Source organism: Magnolia sinica, chromosome 11, assembly GCF_029962835.1.
Source record: "Magnolia sinica isolate HGM2019 chromosome 11, MsV1, whole genome shotgun sequence".
Lineage (NCBI taxonomy): Eukaryota > Viridiplantae > Streptophyta > Magnoliopsida > Magnoliales > Magnoliaceae > Magnolia > Magnolia sinica.
The window spans coordinates 28,845,344-28,863,306 of record NC_080583.1 but is presented as its reverse complement, the minus strand read 5'-3'; the positions used below and the strand labels follow the sequence as shown (position 1 = coordinate 28,863,306).

At 39.7% G+C, this 17,963-nt stretch overlaps 1 protein-coding gene across 1 annotated transcript; it reads left to right on the top strand.

The window, feature by feature from the left end:
- The first annotated feature begins 12,355 nt into the window (after positions 1-12,355).
- LOC131218074 (probable CCR4-associated factor 1 homolog 11) lies at positions 12,356-13,238 on the top strand. Its single transcript, XM_058212759.1, has one exon. The coding sequence runs from the start codon at positions 12,390-12,392 to the stop codon at positions 13,236-13,238; it is 849 nt and encodes a 282-aa protein (XP_058068742.1). The 5' UTR covers positions 12,356-12,389.
- Positions 13,239-17,963: the final 4,725 nt, after the last annotated feature.

The window sequence follows — 17,963 nt, the reverse complement described above, 5'->3', positions numbered from 1 at the left end:
TATTTTCAACAATTCCAATATTAACAAGATGAATTTGAGGTTGGTTGATGGCCAAGGGGATGTGGGTGGTGGAGTTGAAGCAGTGAATGAAGAAGAAAGTGATTTACCTCCAAATGATATAAACATGGATGATATCTTTAATGAGATTGAATCGGATTCTAAAGCTGACCCTGATTATCAGCCTTCTGATTTTGCTAAGAGGTTGCATACTAATGAGGAACAGGTGGCTCAGATTCGTGTAACCCAAGATTCTCAATTTGATTATATGCGCAAATATATGAGGCACATTAACAAGGGTTTACACCAAATTGATCCATCTATTCCTGCTCCCTCTTCTGGATCTGATTAAGTTTTTTTTATGGCCTGTAATAACTCTTATGATTCTTTGCTTTCTTTCAGTTTGGGGACTGACTTTGGATGAACTTGGTTCATGTTGGTTACTTATATGTGAACATTATTTGCTTCTATCTTGCCTAGTTTACTCCCTTATTCTTCTTTTATTTATTTTCCTCTTCCATATCTTAGTTTCTTCCTTTGTCATATTGTGACAAAAAGGGGGAGAATATTTTGTTATGATTGCTTATGGATATGGATATGGATTGTGGGAAGTAGCATTTATTTATTTTTGATGTGTGCTACTCAGGGGGAGTAAGTAAGAAGGTGATTTGAATATTTCATGATAAGTGTGTTCTGGTTATTGTAACTGGTGCATTATACTTTCTTGTATACATATGGTGCATGATTCTTTATTGAGCATGTAATGTTTCTCTTATTTTTAATGGAGTGTGTTTTGTCACAAATTTGACAAAGGGGGAGATTGTAAGTGCTATGGTTTCATGCTCCTTTGATTGTCAAATTTTGTAGTGACAAAACTATAATCTGTGTCTTGTGTAGCACATTGATATATCTGTTCAAGGCAATGCATCACATGTACAAGGACAATGCTTCAAGTCATGAACGAAGATCTACTTCAAGAAATGCAAGATCAAGTACATTATTCACTCCTTTAAGCTTCAAAGTTTAATGTTTTAAAGCGACATCGAAAGACAAGTCAACTATTCATACTCAAGACTCAATGTGAAGTACAACTCATGTACTACAAATTCAAGCTCCAAAAGATCTCAAGTACAAGCTTCATCATGTGTCGAGATCTCAAGCTTCATGAACTTCAAAGATTACCTTTCATCTGAAGAAAAGAAGGTTCAATGTTCATATGTCATGGTTAAGGTATGAAAGACCTTAGATTGACCTTAGGGTAGGTCATTTTGTATACATAATTCAAATTGAATCATTTTATAAGTGTTTGGTCTATTCTTTGACTAGTCTTGGACTCTATTCGACTAGTCCTAGCACTGGCTCAACCAATCCAAGAAATTTCAAGATCAGTCCTAAGTTTGTTGCAAATTTTTAGAATTTTTTTGTTAAGCCACGACCAATCCTGGAGACTGCTCGACCGGTCGTGTGAACAGTGCACGACTTGTTCACTACTAGTCTTGCAGCCACGACTCAAACTGTAGCAACTGTTTCTAATTCTACACGACCAGTCGTGGAACGGCTTTATCCTATCGCGCTCTAAATTTCAAAAGTCCATTGGTCCTATGACCAGTCGTAATGTCCACAGGACCAGTTGTGAACTCTATTTCTTCACCTATAAATAGAGCATGAATTTTATAGTTATTCATTTCAATTAAAGTATAATCAAGACATCACTCTGAGAGATAAGTTTGTAAACTTCTTAAGTTATATTATGCATATTTAATATTCACTTTTATTAACTTTTTATATTTGATTTTATATTCTGCATACCAATCTGATTGGAAAGAGGGATTGAAGAATTCCACTTCTTGGAATCAAAATCAAACAGAGCTAGCCTAACTTGATTTAATTTAAAATCAATTTAGAACCTAGAACCATTTCATAAGAGAGTGTGGACATTGAACTTTTGTATTCGAACTTCTACTCCGATTTGGTTATTCCAGGCTACAACAAAAGGAGAAATCTAGGTATTTTACATTATTGTAATTTCCTTTATTTTGGTCTCTTTTGAGACTGAGACAAAAATCTCATTCGTTTGGTTATCCGAGGTGATCCAGAAAACTCAAAGTGTGGAGTTTTTAAATTGTGTAAGCCCATTTGAAAGACACAATTGTGAGGGTTTTAGGTGAACTTGGAAAAACCTATTTTTATAGTGAACGCTAATATCCACTGTGTGAGGATATTATGAGTGGAGTAGCTGTGTGGCTGTTGTTTAACAGTTGGTGTACACACAGGCGAACCATTATAATTCTTTGTGTTTCGTGGATGTATGGTTTATTTTCTATATCTTTTATCATTCAAGATTGTGGGATATATTTGTGTATGTGAATGTTGTAATCTTTACCTTTCAGCATTGTGGGGAATGTTGTAATAGCGTAGATTTCCTTTCTTACTATTTCCTTTGTTTATTCCTCTTCAGTTTGAGTTCTTGATACACAAACCGTTCTAGTAAGGTTATCCTGTCATAAACCCTTGGTTTTTATGGTGTAAGGTAGTCCTTAGAACAACATTTGTATCAACCTCTCAATACTAGAATTTGAGGTTGCTTTACATTTCCGTAATGTAGATTGTTTAAAGTGTTATCTTTTCTTTAATTGTTTAAATTCCGCTGTTATTATTTTAATTTGGTGTAGTCCTATTCACCCCCCCCCCCCCTCTAGGACTCTAGCTCGGCCTTTTCAAACTCCTCCTCCTCATCCATAAAATCCTGCTCCGTCGCATAAACTTCATCATCACCTACATCTAAACCAGAGTCTAGTTGGTGTTTTAAAACACCGTCCTAGGGTGGGAATGAGTGATCAACTCAGTGGTATTATAAGGTAAAGGTTAATATGTTATCAAGTCAATCAAGCAGTAATGATAAAGAAACATAACAATCACTTCCTAATTACTCTTGTTAATGTAGGAATGGAGTGCAAGTACTGATGTATGCCCTCACACCAAAGCTCCCTCAACAAGCGACTCCGACACCCAATTTCGCATATGACATCACTGCCTCCTGTGAGACTTCCACGCCTTTAAAGCACGTCCTAACTAATGCAGTGTAATGCATGGTCATGTTAGCCCAGTAGTTAATTAAGTTTATTCATACAACAGATTTGAGAAGCTAGGGTACCTCCCTTTATATCATTGAGCTGAACCGAAGGATCCATCTAGGTTCGTCACTTCTAGTCATGTACATACAATAGGCAAGTTGTAGGGTTTTCACTCCTAATGAAAAGCAGTTGATAGGCAAATTCAAAAGTTTATACTCTCGGTCACTACGGGGTGACTAATCACCTCGGCGTAGGTAGACAGCTCGAACACGGTGTCCCATACCACCATGCTCGGCTCACGAGTCTGTGTTGCTCACTGGTCACCACGGGGAGGCTCGTCACCCCAGCGTAGGTCGACAGCTCGAACATGGTGTCCCATACCACCATGCCCGGCTCATGAGTCTTAACGGATCATGGTACCATGGTTAAAGTGGGCATTTACATTGGTGAGGGGTACCTTAGATTCAAGCAATAGTGTCTATACATGGTAAACACATAATAGGCCAATCGGTTTGTTAGGCAAGTTTGATTGGTATGGGCACACGCTGACTAAATCGACATGGAGCGCATAAGCACCCCTCGTGGCCTAATCACTGTCGACAATCATCGTGCGACCCAGATTCATCAAGTATACCTATTGTGGCGAGACAAATTCGGCCACCCGAACAGGAACTGTTACCGATTGCCTGGGCTAGGTTGTAGCCCCAATCTTACTCAGATTCAGCAATTAAATACATGTGATAATCAATTCAGCATTTAACAAACAATCCAAGTGAAATCCTCATTTGAGCATTTCATCAAACATCTTGATCATGTTACTAAATACTAGCATTTTATCAATCTTTTGCATAGGGCGAATATGATTTCATGAAAGAAACTATACATATGTATTAGGTAAGAAAGAATCCTATCTTAACACTCGTAATACATACAAATCATCAACAATTTCTCATTCAGACAATTCATCAAACACTTAGACTACACTTCACCAAATACGTAGACTAGGTTAGTTACAACATATATTTTGGCAAATCCTTAAACAGAGAGGTCGGCATGCATATGACAACGATGAATTCTAGATTAGTAGTCATGGCAAGCATAAATCATGTTTACATGTTCATTCAAACATTTCAACAAACACATGGGATGCATCTTTTGTTCAACATAGTCCATACATGTATATAGTATCGAAAACGGCGTATCTAAGACAATATGGCAGCAATCAAGTCAGAAATAAATCATTAGCTGACATTGAAAGCATTGATAATCATAACTTAAGTGTTTATAGTTCGTACCTTTCGTCAAAATACTCGATTTGGACTCGGTTCGAATTCTACGTTCCCGACAATGGAACGTTGGGCACCTAAATAACGAAATAGATTAGCTAGTTTGTGATTAATCAAACTGGATCTCTATAACAAGATTAGGGTTAGGTTTTTTTTACCCAAATTGTAGCCAAAACTGAGTGTGTAGCGTAACAGGAAGGTGATTCAGTGCGTAGAGTAGTGGGAGAGAATTACTGCAACAATCACCAAGAATCCTTCTTCTCTCTTTCCTCTTTCTTCTTTTCTCTTCTTCTCTCTCTCTCTCTCTCTCTCTCTCTCTCTCTCTCTCTCCCTTAGGGTTTTGGGGAAATTCGTATATGAGAGAGGTGGGGTGATATAAGGGCTATTTATAAGCCTAGAAGTGATGCAAATGGCCCCAGGGCCACTATATACATGGGCTATACCCGTTGGGCAGCTGTTTTTGACAAACAGAGCTCACAAGGAGGCTCACTACTCACCAACGTCATAGTGTAAGTTCCCTGACAATGGATCTATGCCAGGATGTGATTTTGGTGCGATTGGATAAGCTGATCGACCGTGGACCTGCGTTAGATCAACGGTAGTACTTACTCGATCGGGGCCATAGTTATACGGATGTGCAAGAAAATTTTCTTTTTCCTATGGGTGAAGTTTGGTCAGAAACTGACGGTCCGAAACCCCAATTTCGTATATGAGTGAATGGCCCAATTCACTTAAGTTTCATTACATTTTCTAAAGGTATTCACGTTTCTCACACACTTCACTCAGGGCTTAAGTTGCACTATCTGGGTTCGATTCCCGCGATGGTTGTCAAGCCCAGTAGGACGGACATAATCCTATAGCTTCGCAATTATCGGACTCTCGACGTGCGGTCTAGGTTCAATACGGAGTTTCAATATACTCCCGAGAGCGACAGGCTCTTGGAATTTTTCCTAAGTCTTTATGTAGTGTTAAGCCAGTGATATTAATGGTTTTAGGTCTTCTCATTTGTGAAAATAGTGGCCCAAGCTTTATCCACCGATTATTCAGTATAGTACTTAACTAAATTCCACCTTAATTACGACAGGATACGGTCCTTAGGTGATTCTACCTGAGGTGGTACTCGGGTCCTTGTACGAATTTTTTCGAGATGTTACACTTTTCTTTGTTTAAGATTTTTTTCTTACAAAAAAAAAAAAAAGCAAAAAAGAAGGCTTTGTTTTTTTTTTTTTTTTTGAAGGCATGGTCATACGCAACAGCTAGTAACCTTTGGAGGGTTTTGTTTTCTAAGAGAGAAGGGGATTTTTAGAGGAAGAAGAGCAAGGCTCTTTCTACAAGGCCCTAATTTAAGTCTTTTATCAATTTCAATATTCATATCCGGGAAAGTGAGGCTTCCATCCACAATCGTTGGATTCATCGGTAATCTTCTCCAAGGGTTGGTTCGTGGACTATTCTCTACATTCCTTTGATAAGAAACTTCTTTCTTCTTTATTAATGCTTGCAATCCACCCATTGGGTGTTGTATTTCGGTTACTCAAGAGAGTATTTTCTCGAAGGTTGTTGCATGGTGTATGTTGGGCATTGATAAGAAGATGTTCTCTTAATGATTTTACTTCCATTATCATTATAGTGGATCTGTTGTTGGACTAGGTCCAATAGGTTTTCCTTCATTTTAGAGCGTTTTTCACATTAAAAATCATGATGCCTCATTTGCATTCTACATGTTCGATGATATGCTTGTTTGATTTGGAATCGCTTATTTTTCATCAAATCTCTTCATATTTTAAATCTCACTAATTTAAACATAGCTAGGAAATGGATTATTTTCCCTACAAGTGGTATTAGAGCTTTGGTTGCAAGCTCGGTCAATTTGGGAGGAGTTTATTGTTTGTGGTGTTTATGTTGAAATAAAGGCAAGCATCATAAATAGAATGGTCAGCCTTAATGGCTTCAATTGGATGATTTGAAAAGCCAAGATAGAGGACATCCTATATTGCAAGGATTTATATGCACTTGTTAAAGGAGATGAAGCCAAACCTAAAGACATGTCGAACGAGATATGAAAGAAGTTAAATAGAAAAACCATTGGACTTATTTGGCAATGGTTGGATGATAGTGTTTTCACCCAACTTGTAGTCATTTGCACTAGTAAAGGTCCCCGAAGATGACTAAACCCCTAACCCGCCCCCTCGTTTGCTCTCTCTCTCTCTCTCTCTCTCTCTCTCTCTCTCTCTCTCCCGATTCTCCTCTTTCCCTCTCTTTCTCTTACCCGATCTCCACCCCCAATTCTCCTTACCCTTTCTCCCTCTCCTCTCTCACCTGTTGCATCTCTTTCATTTGCCTCCCTCTCTCTCCATCACATCTCCACCATCTCTTGTATCTCCCTTACATCATCATTTTGCTCAGACATCCATTACAGCAGCCATGAGACTCCTATCCAAAGGAAACACATACCATTCAAAAGCCCCTTTCAGATTTTCAAGGCATGTCTTAAATCTAAGGAATCTGAGACTCCTCTCCACATGTCTGATCTCTTCCTCTTTTGTCTTTCTCTGTCTTACTTTCAGATTTCATGCATGCTAACTGTTTGATGAAATGGCTCAATATGAAAGGTTTTGGTGGTTAAAACTGTTTGATGAAATGCCTCAACAAGGCAGTTATAGATGTAGTCCTTTTGGATGCATCTGGCCTTAATGGTCTATTTCAATTAAAGTTCGAGACTGTTTTATACAAGAAGTAATGAATTAAAGATAGTTAATGGTGCCTCCATGAAGGGTCAATCAAAAGGCCCTGTTGAGAATCTGATTGATGCAATCAACTTGTTGGTAAACATGAGGGGGAAGTGACTAACTTATCAATGTGTCATTAGATGATTACTCGCCTAATATCTGCATCAGCAGATGACATGGTTTGTATTTGTTCTGCAACTAATTTCCTACTCTTGTTACTTGCAATGTTAGTTCAGTGTTCAAGAGATACAATTTTTAGAATTAGTTTAGAACATCTTGAACTATGCATTACCAGTAGATATTCCTAGTAGATCTCTCTCTCTCTCTCTCTCTCTCGCTCTCTCTCTCTCTCTCTCTCAGATGGGTATCATTGATGACTAATTTGATGGCTACAATTCTTAAGAAATGATCGAATTTCTGGTAATGTTTATTTATTTATTGTTTCACTCTTTAGAGTCATGTAGTAATTAATTTCTTATTTGTTCATGACTTGAGTTGGTGCAGTGGAGGGGATTGAATGATTGATAATCTAATTAGTGGATAGTGTTGCATTGTTTTATATCTACACATGGGGCCCAAGGAATCATTTTAGAACCATTCTTTTACACAACAACAAGCTCCCAAAAATAACATCCCCCTCATATAGCTTGATGTACATGAAAGGGGTATTATTTGTACATGTGGAAGATGAGAGTGAAAGAAAGTAAAAGAAACGAAAGAGTGGAAAGTCTTTTTTATTGCAACTCCATACACCACCTAGGTCTTTGGAGGCCTTTGTTGTCCACCACTCTACACCACACTATGGTCTTCAGGGGAGTGCCTATGAAAGAAGAAGAGAAAAAGAAAGGAAGGAATATGTAGAAAGAAGGGATAAAAGGAAGGAAAATGAAGCATGAATGGATCCTACCTTTACACTTACCTCTTGCCACCAAAAGAGCACCACCCTTGATGTCCAAACTCCCAAGAAGCCCCTAACCAAAACCACAAGAAGGAAGAAAAAGAGGAGAAGAAAGAGAGCTTGAGAAGAAGAAAAGAAAGAAATTATGGGAACTAAGCATGCTGTAATGGCTACCATAGCCTGGAATATATAGAGGAAGTGGGGCTACCCTATTACCCAACACCTGGGAGAAACCCTTTTAGTGATAGGACTTAGCCCAACCCTCTCCCCTTGGGAAAAGAGGGGCCTTGGGAAGACCACCTGCATGAAAACTTGCACGGTTTGTCGAGAATGAAGTGATGGAAGAAAGAGAGAGAGAGAGAGAGAGAGAGAGAGAGAGAGAGAGTAAATGAGGGAGTTGGTGGAAAATTTTGAATTTTAATTCAAAATCCAATAACTCATGAGAAATTAAAAAGATGATGTGAAAAAGAGAGAAAATCACATGGATTTTAAAAGTCATAAAAACATTTCCAATAAAAATTGGCATCCTTCGTGATCGTCATTTTGCGATCCAATGGACCAGATCATTTCAAAAATCTTAAAACTATTTTCGATAAAAACAAACATCGATCACAACCATTGATTCACATTTCGTAAGACAAGATCATTTTAAAAATATCACAAAAATATTTTTAATAAAAACCAGCATCATAATAAGTTGATTAAACCTTCTTAGGGTTCACTATTGAGGGTCAAATATTATATATTAGACCCCAGTTATTACCTGATTTTATGAACATGATACTGTTTGACGTCCTATTTTAATCATGTTTGTGTTGCAAGATGAATTTAGGAGCTTAGACTGAAAAATGGTATTAAAAGCATGGATTTAATGCTCAAGAATCACCAAGGTAAGGGATGGATCTTAGGGAAATGAGATCGAAGAATTCACATGCCAAAGATCTGAGAAAATAAAGTGATTAATGATAAAGAGGCCTGAAAGTCATCCTGAATGCAAGATCACAGGGTTCCCACCATTCGTTTGGCTCAAAACTTTATATCTGGCCTGAGGACCCTAAATTAACCGTACACGTCGAAATTTAGCCCTTGGATCTTTGTGAAAGTCGCCCAAGGAACAGATCAGCCATTAAATCACGGATTTAGGGTCCACCGGATATCTAGATATACATCAATTTTGGTCTCAACCTCTTAAATTGGACGAGAAGGAGGATGGATGGAGTGGATTTATCATGAACATCACGATGGGCCCCACCTTGGGGTCCGTGCGCACCCAACACATGTAATCCCGCAGTGCACCGGATCACAGGACCAGTCAAAGACCGGTTGACCCGATCCTGTCTTCCTTATTTAGCTAGCGTCCGCACGAACGATGGCTGTGGAGTGTAATAGCCCACCACCGGGGACCTGTTCGACGATCTGGACCGTCCATTCGATCCAGAGGGGGTGCTGACCATAACCATGGTGACCTTTTGATCCCATGTACGTGTACACATGCAGATCACCGTTAAATGTAGGATGAACAGCAGCATGACTTGATACAGTGGGCCACACCAAAACTCGACCAAAACCACCCTTTTCTGATCGAAATCTCGCCAGGAATTCAATGGACGAGGTGGATTTCTTCGAAAACATCACTGTGGGCCCACTGAGCATCTTAGCTCAAGAGATTTTGCAGTAACGCATGTCCGGGAAAACCGGGACTTTTGGGCAGTTGGACGACCATGATCATAGTCGGATATGTGATCCAGACCGTTCAAAAGAGAGAGGGTGGCCACGACCCTAGCTAAGAAGATTAAATTAAGGATGGGACGATCTTTCATCCCATAACTCGGTCTAAGCGCAAGTTGTTTGCGCAGTTTGCGTTTTTGCTGCGAAACGCTGCTGTGCTGCGTAAACAACCTTCTCCACCGACTTCCAGCCTTCTCCACCGACTTTCAGCCATCGCCATACCTTGTGTTTATAAAAGGGAGAGAGAGAGAGAGAGAGAGAGAGAGAGAGAGAGAGAGGCAGTAACTTGACCAAAACCACCCCTTTCCGACTGAAATCTCGCTAGGAATTCAATGGATGGGGTGGATTTCTCCGAAAACATCACTGTGGAGCCCACCAAGCATCTCAGTGCAAGAGATTTCGCAGTAACACATGTCCGGGCAGTTGTACGACCACGACCACAATTAGATCTATGATTTAGACCGTCTAGAAAGGAGAGAGGGTGGCCACGACCCTAGCTAAGAAGATTAAATCAAGGATGAGACTATCTTTCGTCCCATAACTCGGTCCAAGCGCAAGTTGTTTGCGCGGTTTGCATTTTCGTTGCGAAACGCTGCTGTGCTGCATAAAGAGCCTTCTCCACCGACTTCCAACCACCACCATATCTTGCGTTTATACAAGGGAGAGAGAGAGAGAGAGAGAGAGAGAGAGAGAGAGAGAGAGAGGCAGCATCCTTGGACGTGTGGAGCACGAGAGAGAGGAAGAAAGAGAGAGAGAAGAGGACGTGTGGTTGGCCTTTGGCTGGGAAGTTTTCTTCCTTTCAATGCTTTCTTTATATCTTTCTTTTAAGAGATTCTAGTTCATCATGTCTATGACGAGCTAAACCTCTTAGCTAGGGATAAGAGGTGAAGCTTGTAGCTTGATGGGATTGTTTCTACGATTTTGATTCATGTTACGTTGAACTCTCTTTAATTCTAGTTTGATTATATGGAATATTTATAGTTTTTAATGGTTTGTTATAACTTGAATTACAATAGATCTGCGATACCTTTGAGCATGTTCTTTTCATTATAGGGATTGTGAACTTAGGAGCTCTGTTGTTCAGCATCGTCTCATGGACATGGTTGAATGATGGAATCCTTTCTAATGTTCATAATTCGCTCAGATTGGTTGTGGATTGGTATATTCTATTGTTGGCTTTGTCTCATAGGCATGGTTTTGTGATGGAATCAATTCTAGTTCTCATACCTCTCATCTCTTGAAAGCTGAACCAAAGGAAGTTCATAATTGATTTTTAATGAAATAACTTCCAATTGGATGAAGATGGGACTTTAATCCCAGCTGTGTTCATGAATCAGTCCCGATTAACCATTGATCTGAACTCGATTTGATGTACGGTCGGATCTGACTGAGCCAACTCGATTTGACTTGATCCTGGCTTTCAGTTCGGATTGGATCGGGTCCAATCCATCGGATCGGTTTGGTTTATGCCCGGCTCTAGTAGTAACTCACTATGCTTAGGGTATTGAGTAAACTCTGTGAGGTCCACTATGATTTATGTATTTTATCCGCTCTGTCCATACATTCTACGAGATAATTTTATGGCTTGAGCTAAAAAATGAAGCATATTCAATATTCAAATGGACCACACCCTAGGAAATAGTTAATTGAACTTGTACCGTTGAAAAATTCCAGGGGACCACGGAAGTTTTGGATCAAGCTTATATTTGTGTTTTCCCTTCCTCCATGTCTATTTGATCTCACGAATAGGTTGGATGACAAATAAAAATCACCGTAGAGCCTAGAAAGGTTTCAACAGTAGAAATCATTATCCCCACTGTTTGCAGTGGTATGATCCACTCGATCTTTGGATATTCCTCTATTTGGGCTCAACCCCTTAAATTAGATGGAAAAAACGGATGGACGGCGTGGATTGACCACATACATTCAAGGTGGGCCCAACTGAGTTTACTCAGTAACATAAGAGCGTACTGAGCAACTCAGTACGGATTGACAGGGACGCGTATGTCCTGCTGAAGCTTTCGCGGTAACTTCGTGCGCTGGGAATCTATGTGGGGTCACCATCATGTTTTTGACAGATCCACTACGTCCATCCGTTTTTTGAACTCATTTTAGGACAAAAGGACAAAAATAAGCCCAATCCAAATTCAAGTGGGCCTCAGTAAAGGAAAAGGTTTCTAGGGAAATTTCTACCGTTGAAACCTCCCCAGGTCGACAGTGATTCTTACGTGAAATCCATACCGTTCATAACGTCACTAATACTGGGATAAACTGAAAGAACAAATACTAACCTGATTCAAAACTTCTATGGCCCACGAATGTTTCAACTGTGGACGTTCAATTCTCACCTTTTCGGCCCACTAGAATCTTGGATCCGGCTTAGTTTTGATATCTTGCCCAAAAATGAACTCAAAAAGCCGATGGACGTGGTGGATTTATCAAAAATTTTATGATAGGCCCCACATAGTTCCCAGCACAGGATGTTCCTGCGAAAGACTTCCGCATGCGCGTGAGAGAGGCGTTACTTATAAAAACTCCGCTTCTTCTCTCCTAGCTTTCAAATTTCTTCGAAAGCTACCTACTTCTCTCTTCTGTTTCAAATTTCTTTCAAATTTCTTCGAAAGATACCCACTTCTTCCCTCCTCTGTTTCAAATTTCTTCGAGCGAGCGAAAAGGAGAGATGCTACCATCAAGACCTAGTTGTGTCTACAGAAAACCAATTCGTATCAGAAATGTGGATTCGTTGAACGTGGAGTCTGAGTTCCGCATAATCAGCGGCTTCCTCAAAGACTACCCTTTCATCTCTATGGACACTGAGTTCCCTGGTGTCGTCTACCATAACGTGCCCGATACACCCGACTCTGTAGCCAGGGATCGATACGCACTCCTTCGGGCGAATATAAACGCCCTCAAGCTCATCCAAGTCGGACTCACTTTCTCCGACTCAGCCAGCAACCTTCCTGATTTGGGGACCAACTACTGTTACGTCTGGCAATTTAATTTCAACTTCGATCCATGGTGTGACCTCCACGCACCCGAATCGATCGAACTATTGCGTAAGAACGGCATTGACTTCGAGCGCAATCGATTCTACGGGATTGATGAGGCCCGTTTCGGGTTCCTCATGAAGCTATGCGGACTTGTTGGGAACAATTGTTTTAGTTGGATCACCTTCCACAGTGCTTACGACTTTGGCTATCTGATAAAGGTGGTCACTCAGAGGGAGCTACCGGATGAGATTGGCGAGTTTCTCAAATTGATGAAAGATATATTTGGGTACAAGGTTTATGACATAAAATATCTCATGAGGTTCTGTCACAACTTATATGGAGGGTTGGAACGTGTGGCCAATGAATTGGGGGTGGACAGAGCTGTTGGGAAATGCCACCAGGCTGCATCAGATAGCCTGCTAACATTGCATGTTTTTACGCGGCTCAAGGATAGAGGTTTTCAGCTGTATGTTCCTGACCACTGTGGAGTATTGTATGGATTAAAATACCCTTCGGGAAATCTGTTTTCATTGAATTGAATATATTTTATTTTATTTTTTCATATACATACACCATGTAAATAGGTCTTCTAAGAGATTATAAATTTAAATTTTTAGTGTTTTTTGTTTCACATTTATTTATAAATATATTATTTTTAAATGTTTGTTAGTATTAGTTATAGCAAATTGCAGTACTTTGGCTGCTAAAGCATGGGACCTGTTGAATTTTAGTCCTTGCTGGTGCGGTCCACCAGTTGAATATTATGAGCAGGTCCCTGTGTCGCAAGAGTTTATCTCAAAGAATTTGACAGAAAATAATGATAATAAAAGTCACAGGTGTATAGAAATTTGAAAAATTCAAAAAGGTAATTGTAAATATTTTGTTAAAAATAGACAAACAGGGTAATGTAGCATAGAAAAGTAACATTTGCACTCCGAGATAGTAGGATGTACTTAGGCTATGGTGCATGGATGGTGGGGATGCTAAACATGTCTAACAACGGAAACTTTAGGCCATGGTGCATAGATGGTGGGGATGATCCAATGGATGTATTGGATCTTATACAAACTCGCTATATTAGCAAGTGCTAAATATTTTAGACATGTGCGCCTATGAATCTCATGGTTCTTGCTACTATCTAAAAGTGGTACACTCACTCACACGTACTCACACCCTACCCTCTCAATAAGGCATTATTAAGGACACAATGTTGGTTTATACTTATTTAGCAAAAGTATGGCAAAAAAAAGTAGAAAATTATGTTTGGTTTCTAATATCACCTAAGTGATTTTTAAAATTCTTCAACTAATCTCTCCCTCATAGTACAAATATTTCTTTTTTAAATTTGAAAAAGTCTCTTCCAATTTTTACTTATTCATATGGGTCCACCTTTAATATTCATTATCCATCGTGTGGGGCCTATGTACCTTTGATGTGGATTAATTGTTCATGATATGGATCCCACCTTATCCCTATCTACATGTGAACCGTCCATTGTGTGGGGCCTACTTTCGATGTGGACTATCAACCTTGCGAGGCCCACCTTGGATGTGGGTTGTCCAACATGTCGGACTTTTGATGTAGATCGTCCATCATGTGAGGTCCAACTTCAAAATTTTCCATCCATCATGTGATGCCCATCTTAGATGTGGGCCCTTTATCATTAGAGCGGACTTTTGATGCGGACCATCTATTATTTAGGTCCCGCCTTGATGTAGGTCATTCATCATTGAGGCTCACTATCATTGTTAAATTTCCATTATGTGGGGGCCAGTTTCATTGTCCGTTGCCCATTATGGTGAGTCCACCTCTAACATGGACCATCCATCGTGTGGGCCCCACCTTTAATATTGGTCATACATCTTGTGGGGCCACCTTATTATGGACCACATGGAGAGATGAAGAGGAAGAGGAAAGAAAGAGAGAGAGAGAGATGAAAAGGTAAAAAAAAGTAAAAACAAGTAAATTTACTTGTGGCCATAAGAAAATTCAAGTTCACAAGTTATTTTTAAGAAGGTAATTATTCAGCTAACTTTTGTTAAATAAATACTTTATTCTATTCAAATAGGCCTAAAGAGAATAAGGTGCTGCCCTGCCTCATGTGTGGCCCTTATTGTGGTACCCACCTTTTTGCATGTACTATATCCATGCTATCCATCCGTTTTTATAACATTGTAGGCCATGCGCCTAAAAATAACATAGTTTCAAATATCAGGTGGACCGTACGAAACGGTGGCAATTGAATGCCCCACAATTAAAACCTTCCTAAGGCCCACTGTAATGTTTCCATAATATTTATTTGCCATCCACCTTATTGATAAGGTCATGAAAACTTGGATTAAAGGATATATATATATATATATATATATATATATATATATATATATATATATATATATATATATATATATATATATATATATATATATCAGATTGATCCAACAACCTTTTATAGCCCACGAAAAGTTTTTAATGGTCAGTCACCAATGTTTTGTTAGGAATTCCCTCCCCATGTGGAGGTGAGTCCCACGTGTGAGGACTAAGTGAAGAGATTTTAGTCCTTTTGCCTTGACCTTTTTTTGTTTAAGATTAAAGGAAAAAAGCAAAAAACACAAACAATTACAGTTGGCCTGATAGCACATAGGAAATCCACATTTAAAATGTATATATTTTTTTCGGAGGGGTTAGTTTTACTTGTTTTCTTTTTCAAGTAAAAGCTAAGAAAAGGAAATTGATTCTCCTCATTTTCTTTTCTTTTTCTTTTGTTTCTCAAACAGAGTAAACTATCACATCTATTCCTTTACATAATTTTTTCTCACAACAAACATGCCCTTCCATTTTATAGATTTTTAATTTTTAATTTTTAAATACAATGTATGATCCTTGACAGGAGGATTTGCATAAAATCTCTTGGTTGAGGCACATCAGGCATGTAATCTTTGACCTTTCTGCTGTTGAATGTGGACTGTTGCTGCATTTTATTTTCTCATCTTCTATTTACAGGCTCACAGTTAGATAGTTGGATTGTCCAATCAAGGACATTTTGTAGCATGGTCCATCCACTGTGGGCCCATCATATCAATAATCTTGATCGCTAGACCACAAGAACATTAAAAAAAGAACACTTTTACAAGGCAATGGGATGAGGAACTCGAGCTGTGTTCAGGAGGATTTTGATTGAGGAGAAGGCGATCGGATCAAGTAGTAGCAAGGATGCAGCTGCATTGTCGTCTTCTTTGGATGGAGTCTACAAAGTGCGATTTAAGGGAGCTAGGGTTCTCCATTCTTCCTATCTTGGTGGATCCTCCGATTCTTCCGACGATGAAGATCAGGTGAATTCCTTCAATGTCATCTTTCATTTTCAGTTTTGGTGTTGCATTTTGATTGTTTGAGGTTGTGGGATTTTAGATTGGGGTTTATGCTGTTTGATTTATTTTAGTTGGCTTTTTTGCTTTTCAACCCAAATTATCAATTCCTATTTTTGGGATTTACTTTATATTTAGATGTAGGATGGTGAGATCAATCTTGTTGATCTTGTTGATTCGTCTCCCACTTGTTAGATGACCTAATAGAGACATTGTAGGTGTGTTGGGATTTGTGCTGCGGAATCACACAGATTTAGATCTAGGATAGCAATCCAAGAGCGTCAAGCAATCACAAGAGAAACATGAAGATTTAACGTGGAAAACCCTTGCGGGAAAAAACCACGGCACAAAGCGATAGAAATCCACTATGAAAATAGAAATTACAAAGAGAGAGGAATTACCCGATTCGAACAACCTCGAATCTCACCCTTGCTACACCCTTTGATAACCCTAGAACCCTTTTAGAAACCCTTAGAATACCTTTGGGAAGCCTTAGAATTACTTAGAAAGGCCATAGGGACCCATATTTATACTTTAGGAAACTCCACTTACGCACCTCTCTAAAACTGCCTCAAATTTATGCAGTCCACGCAACATCTGCGTAACCTTCGACTGGTAGAGCCTGGGCTTCGATTGGTCGAAGGGCACCTTCGACTGGTTAAGCTAGTCCCTCAACTGGTCGAAGACATTGGGATTTTCAGAAACATTGTCATTGGACTTTGAGTCGAGCGGGCTTCGACTAGTTGAAGGGATCCTCGACTAGTCGAGCCAGCCCCTCGACTGGTCGAGCAGCGCGGTGAAACCAGATTTTAGACATCTGTTTTTACAACAATCTCCACCATGTCTTCAATCTTTAATCGTGTAGCTTCTTGACCTCTTCTCTTATCTCTGCATCACATCATAGCTTCTTGTGCATACTTCGTCCTTCTTCTTCACCATCGCCAAGCCCAGAGAAGTTGCACAGAAGTTGAACTTCTCTGTAGGAACGATCTTGGTGAGTATGTCTGCCGGATCTGAATCCACATGCCCAATCACCTTTACTCCTGTCTTCTTACAAGTAAGACGTAGTCTTTTGTACCATCTCACCGCTACCCAATATTACTTGCCGGGGTATTTGCTCACAACACCGATTGCCTGACCATGACATACACTGCCAACCACATTTGAATAAGGCTCACGAGATATATCTTACTTTTCCTCACCTGTTTTAAGACATGTCCTGAGGAAAACTTGAGGAGAGACGCGTAAGGAACGCTCTCTGGCTTTGCCTGTTCCATCACATACTTGATCAATACCTACCTAAGGTATTCTGCCCCTGAGATAACCAAAGCATACTCTTTCAATCTTAATATCGAGAACCATCTTTGCAGCCCCTCGATCCTTCATCCTGAATGTCCCGCTTAACCGAGTCTTCAATACATTGATTTCAGACATGTCATAATTGGCGATCTACATGTCATCAATATACAATTCCTGACTCACCATGAATAAACAAACCATTGCCCAGACGACAGGTCATACCACGACCTTCTGCAAACTCTTTTTCTCAGCCTCTTTAACTTCGAACCGCTCTAGTTGCTCCATGAAGAACCGCTCTTCCAATTTCCCATGCAGAAGTGCAGTCTCCTCATCCATCCTTCCAGCTCGAGATCGCATTGGCTAACCAACGCCAATCACAAATATAAAAGACACCTGCTATACCGTCGGCGCGAATATCTCTGAGAAGTCGATGCATTCTCTTTGAGCATAACCCTTCGCTACCAACCTTGCTCTGTATCTATGATGTATTCTCCCGAAGATCCACCTGTATCCAACCGCCTTCTGACCCACTGGAAGCTCCACCAGCTCCGATGTGTCAGTCTGGTACAACGAGTCCATCACATCGCCCATAGTCACCTT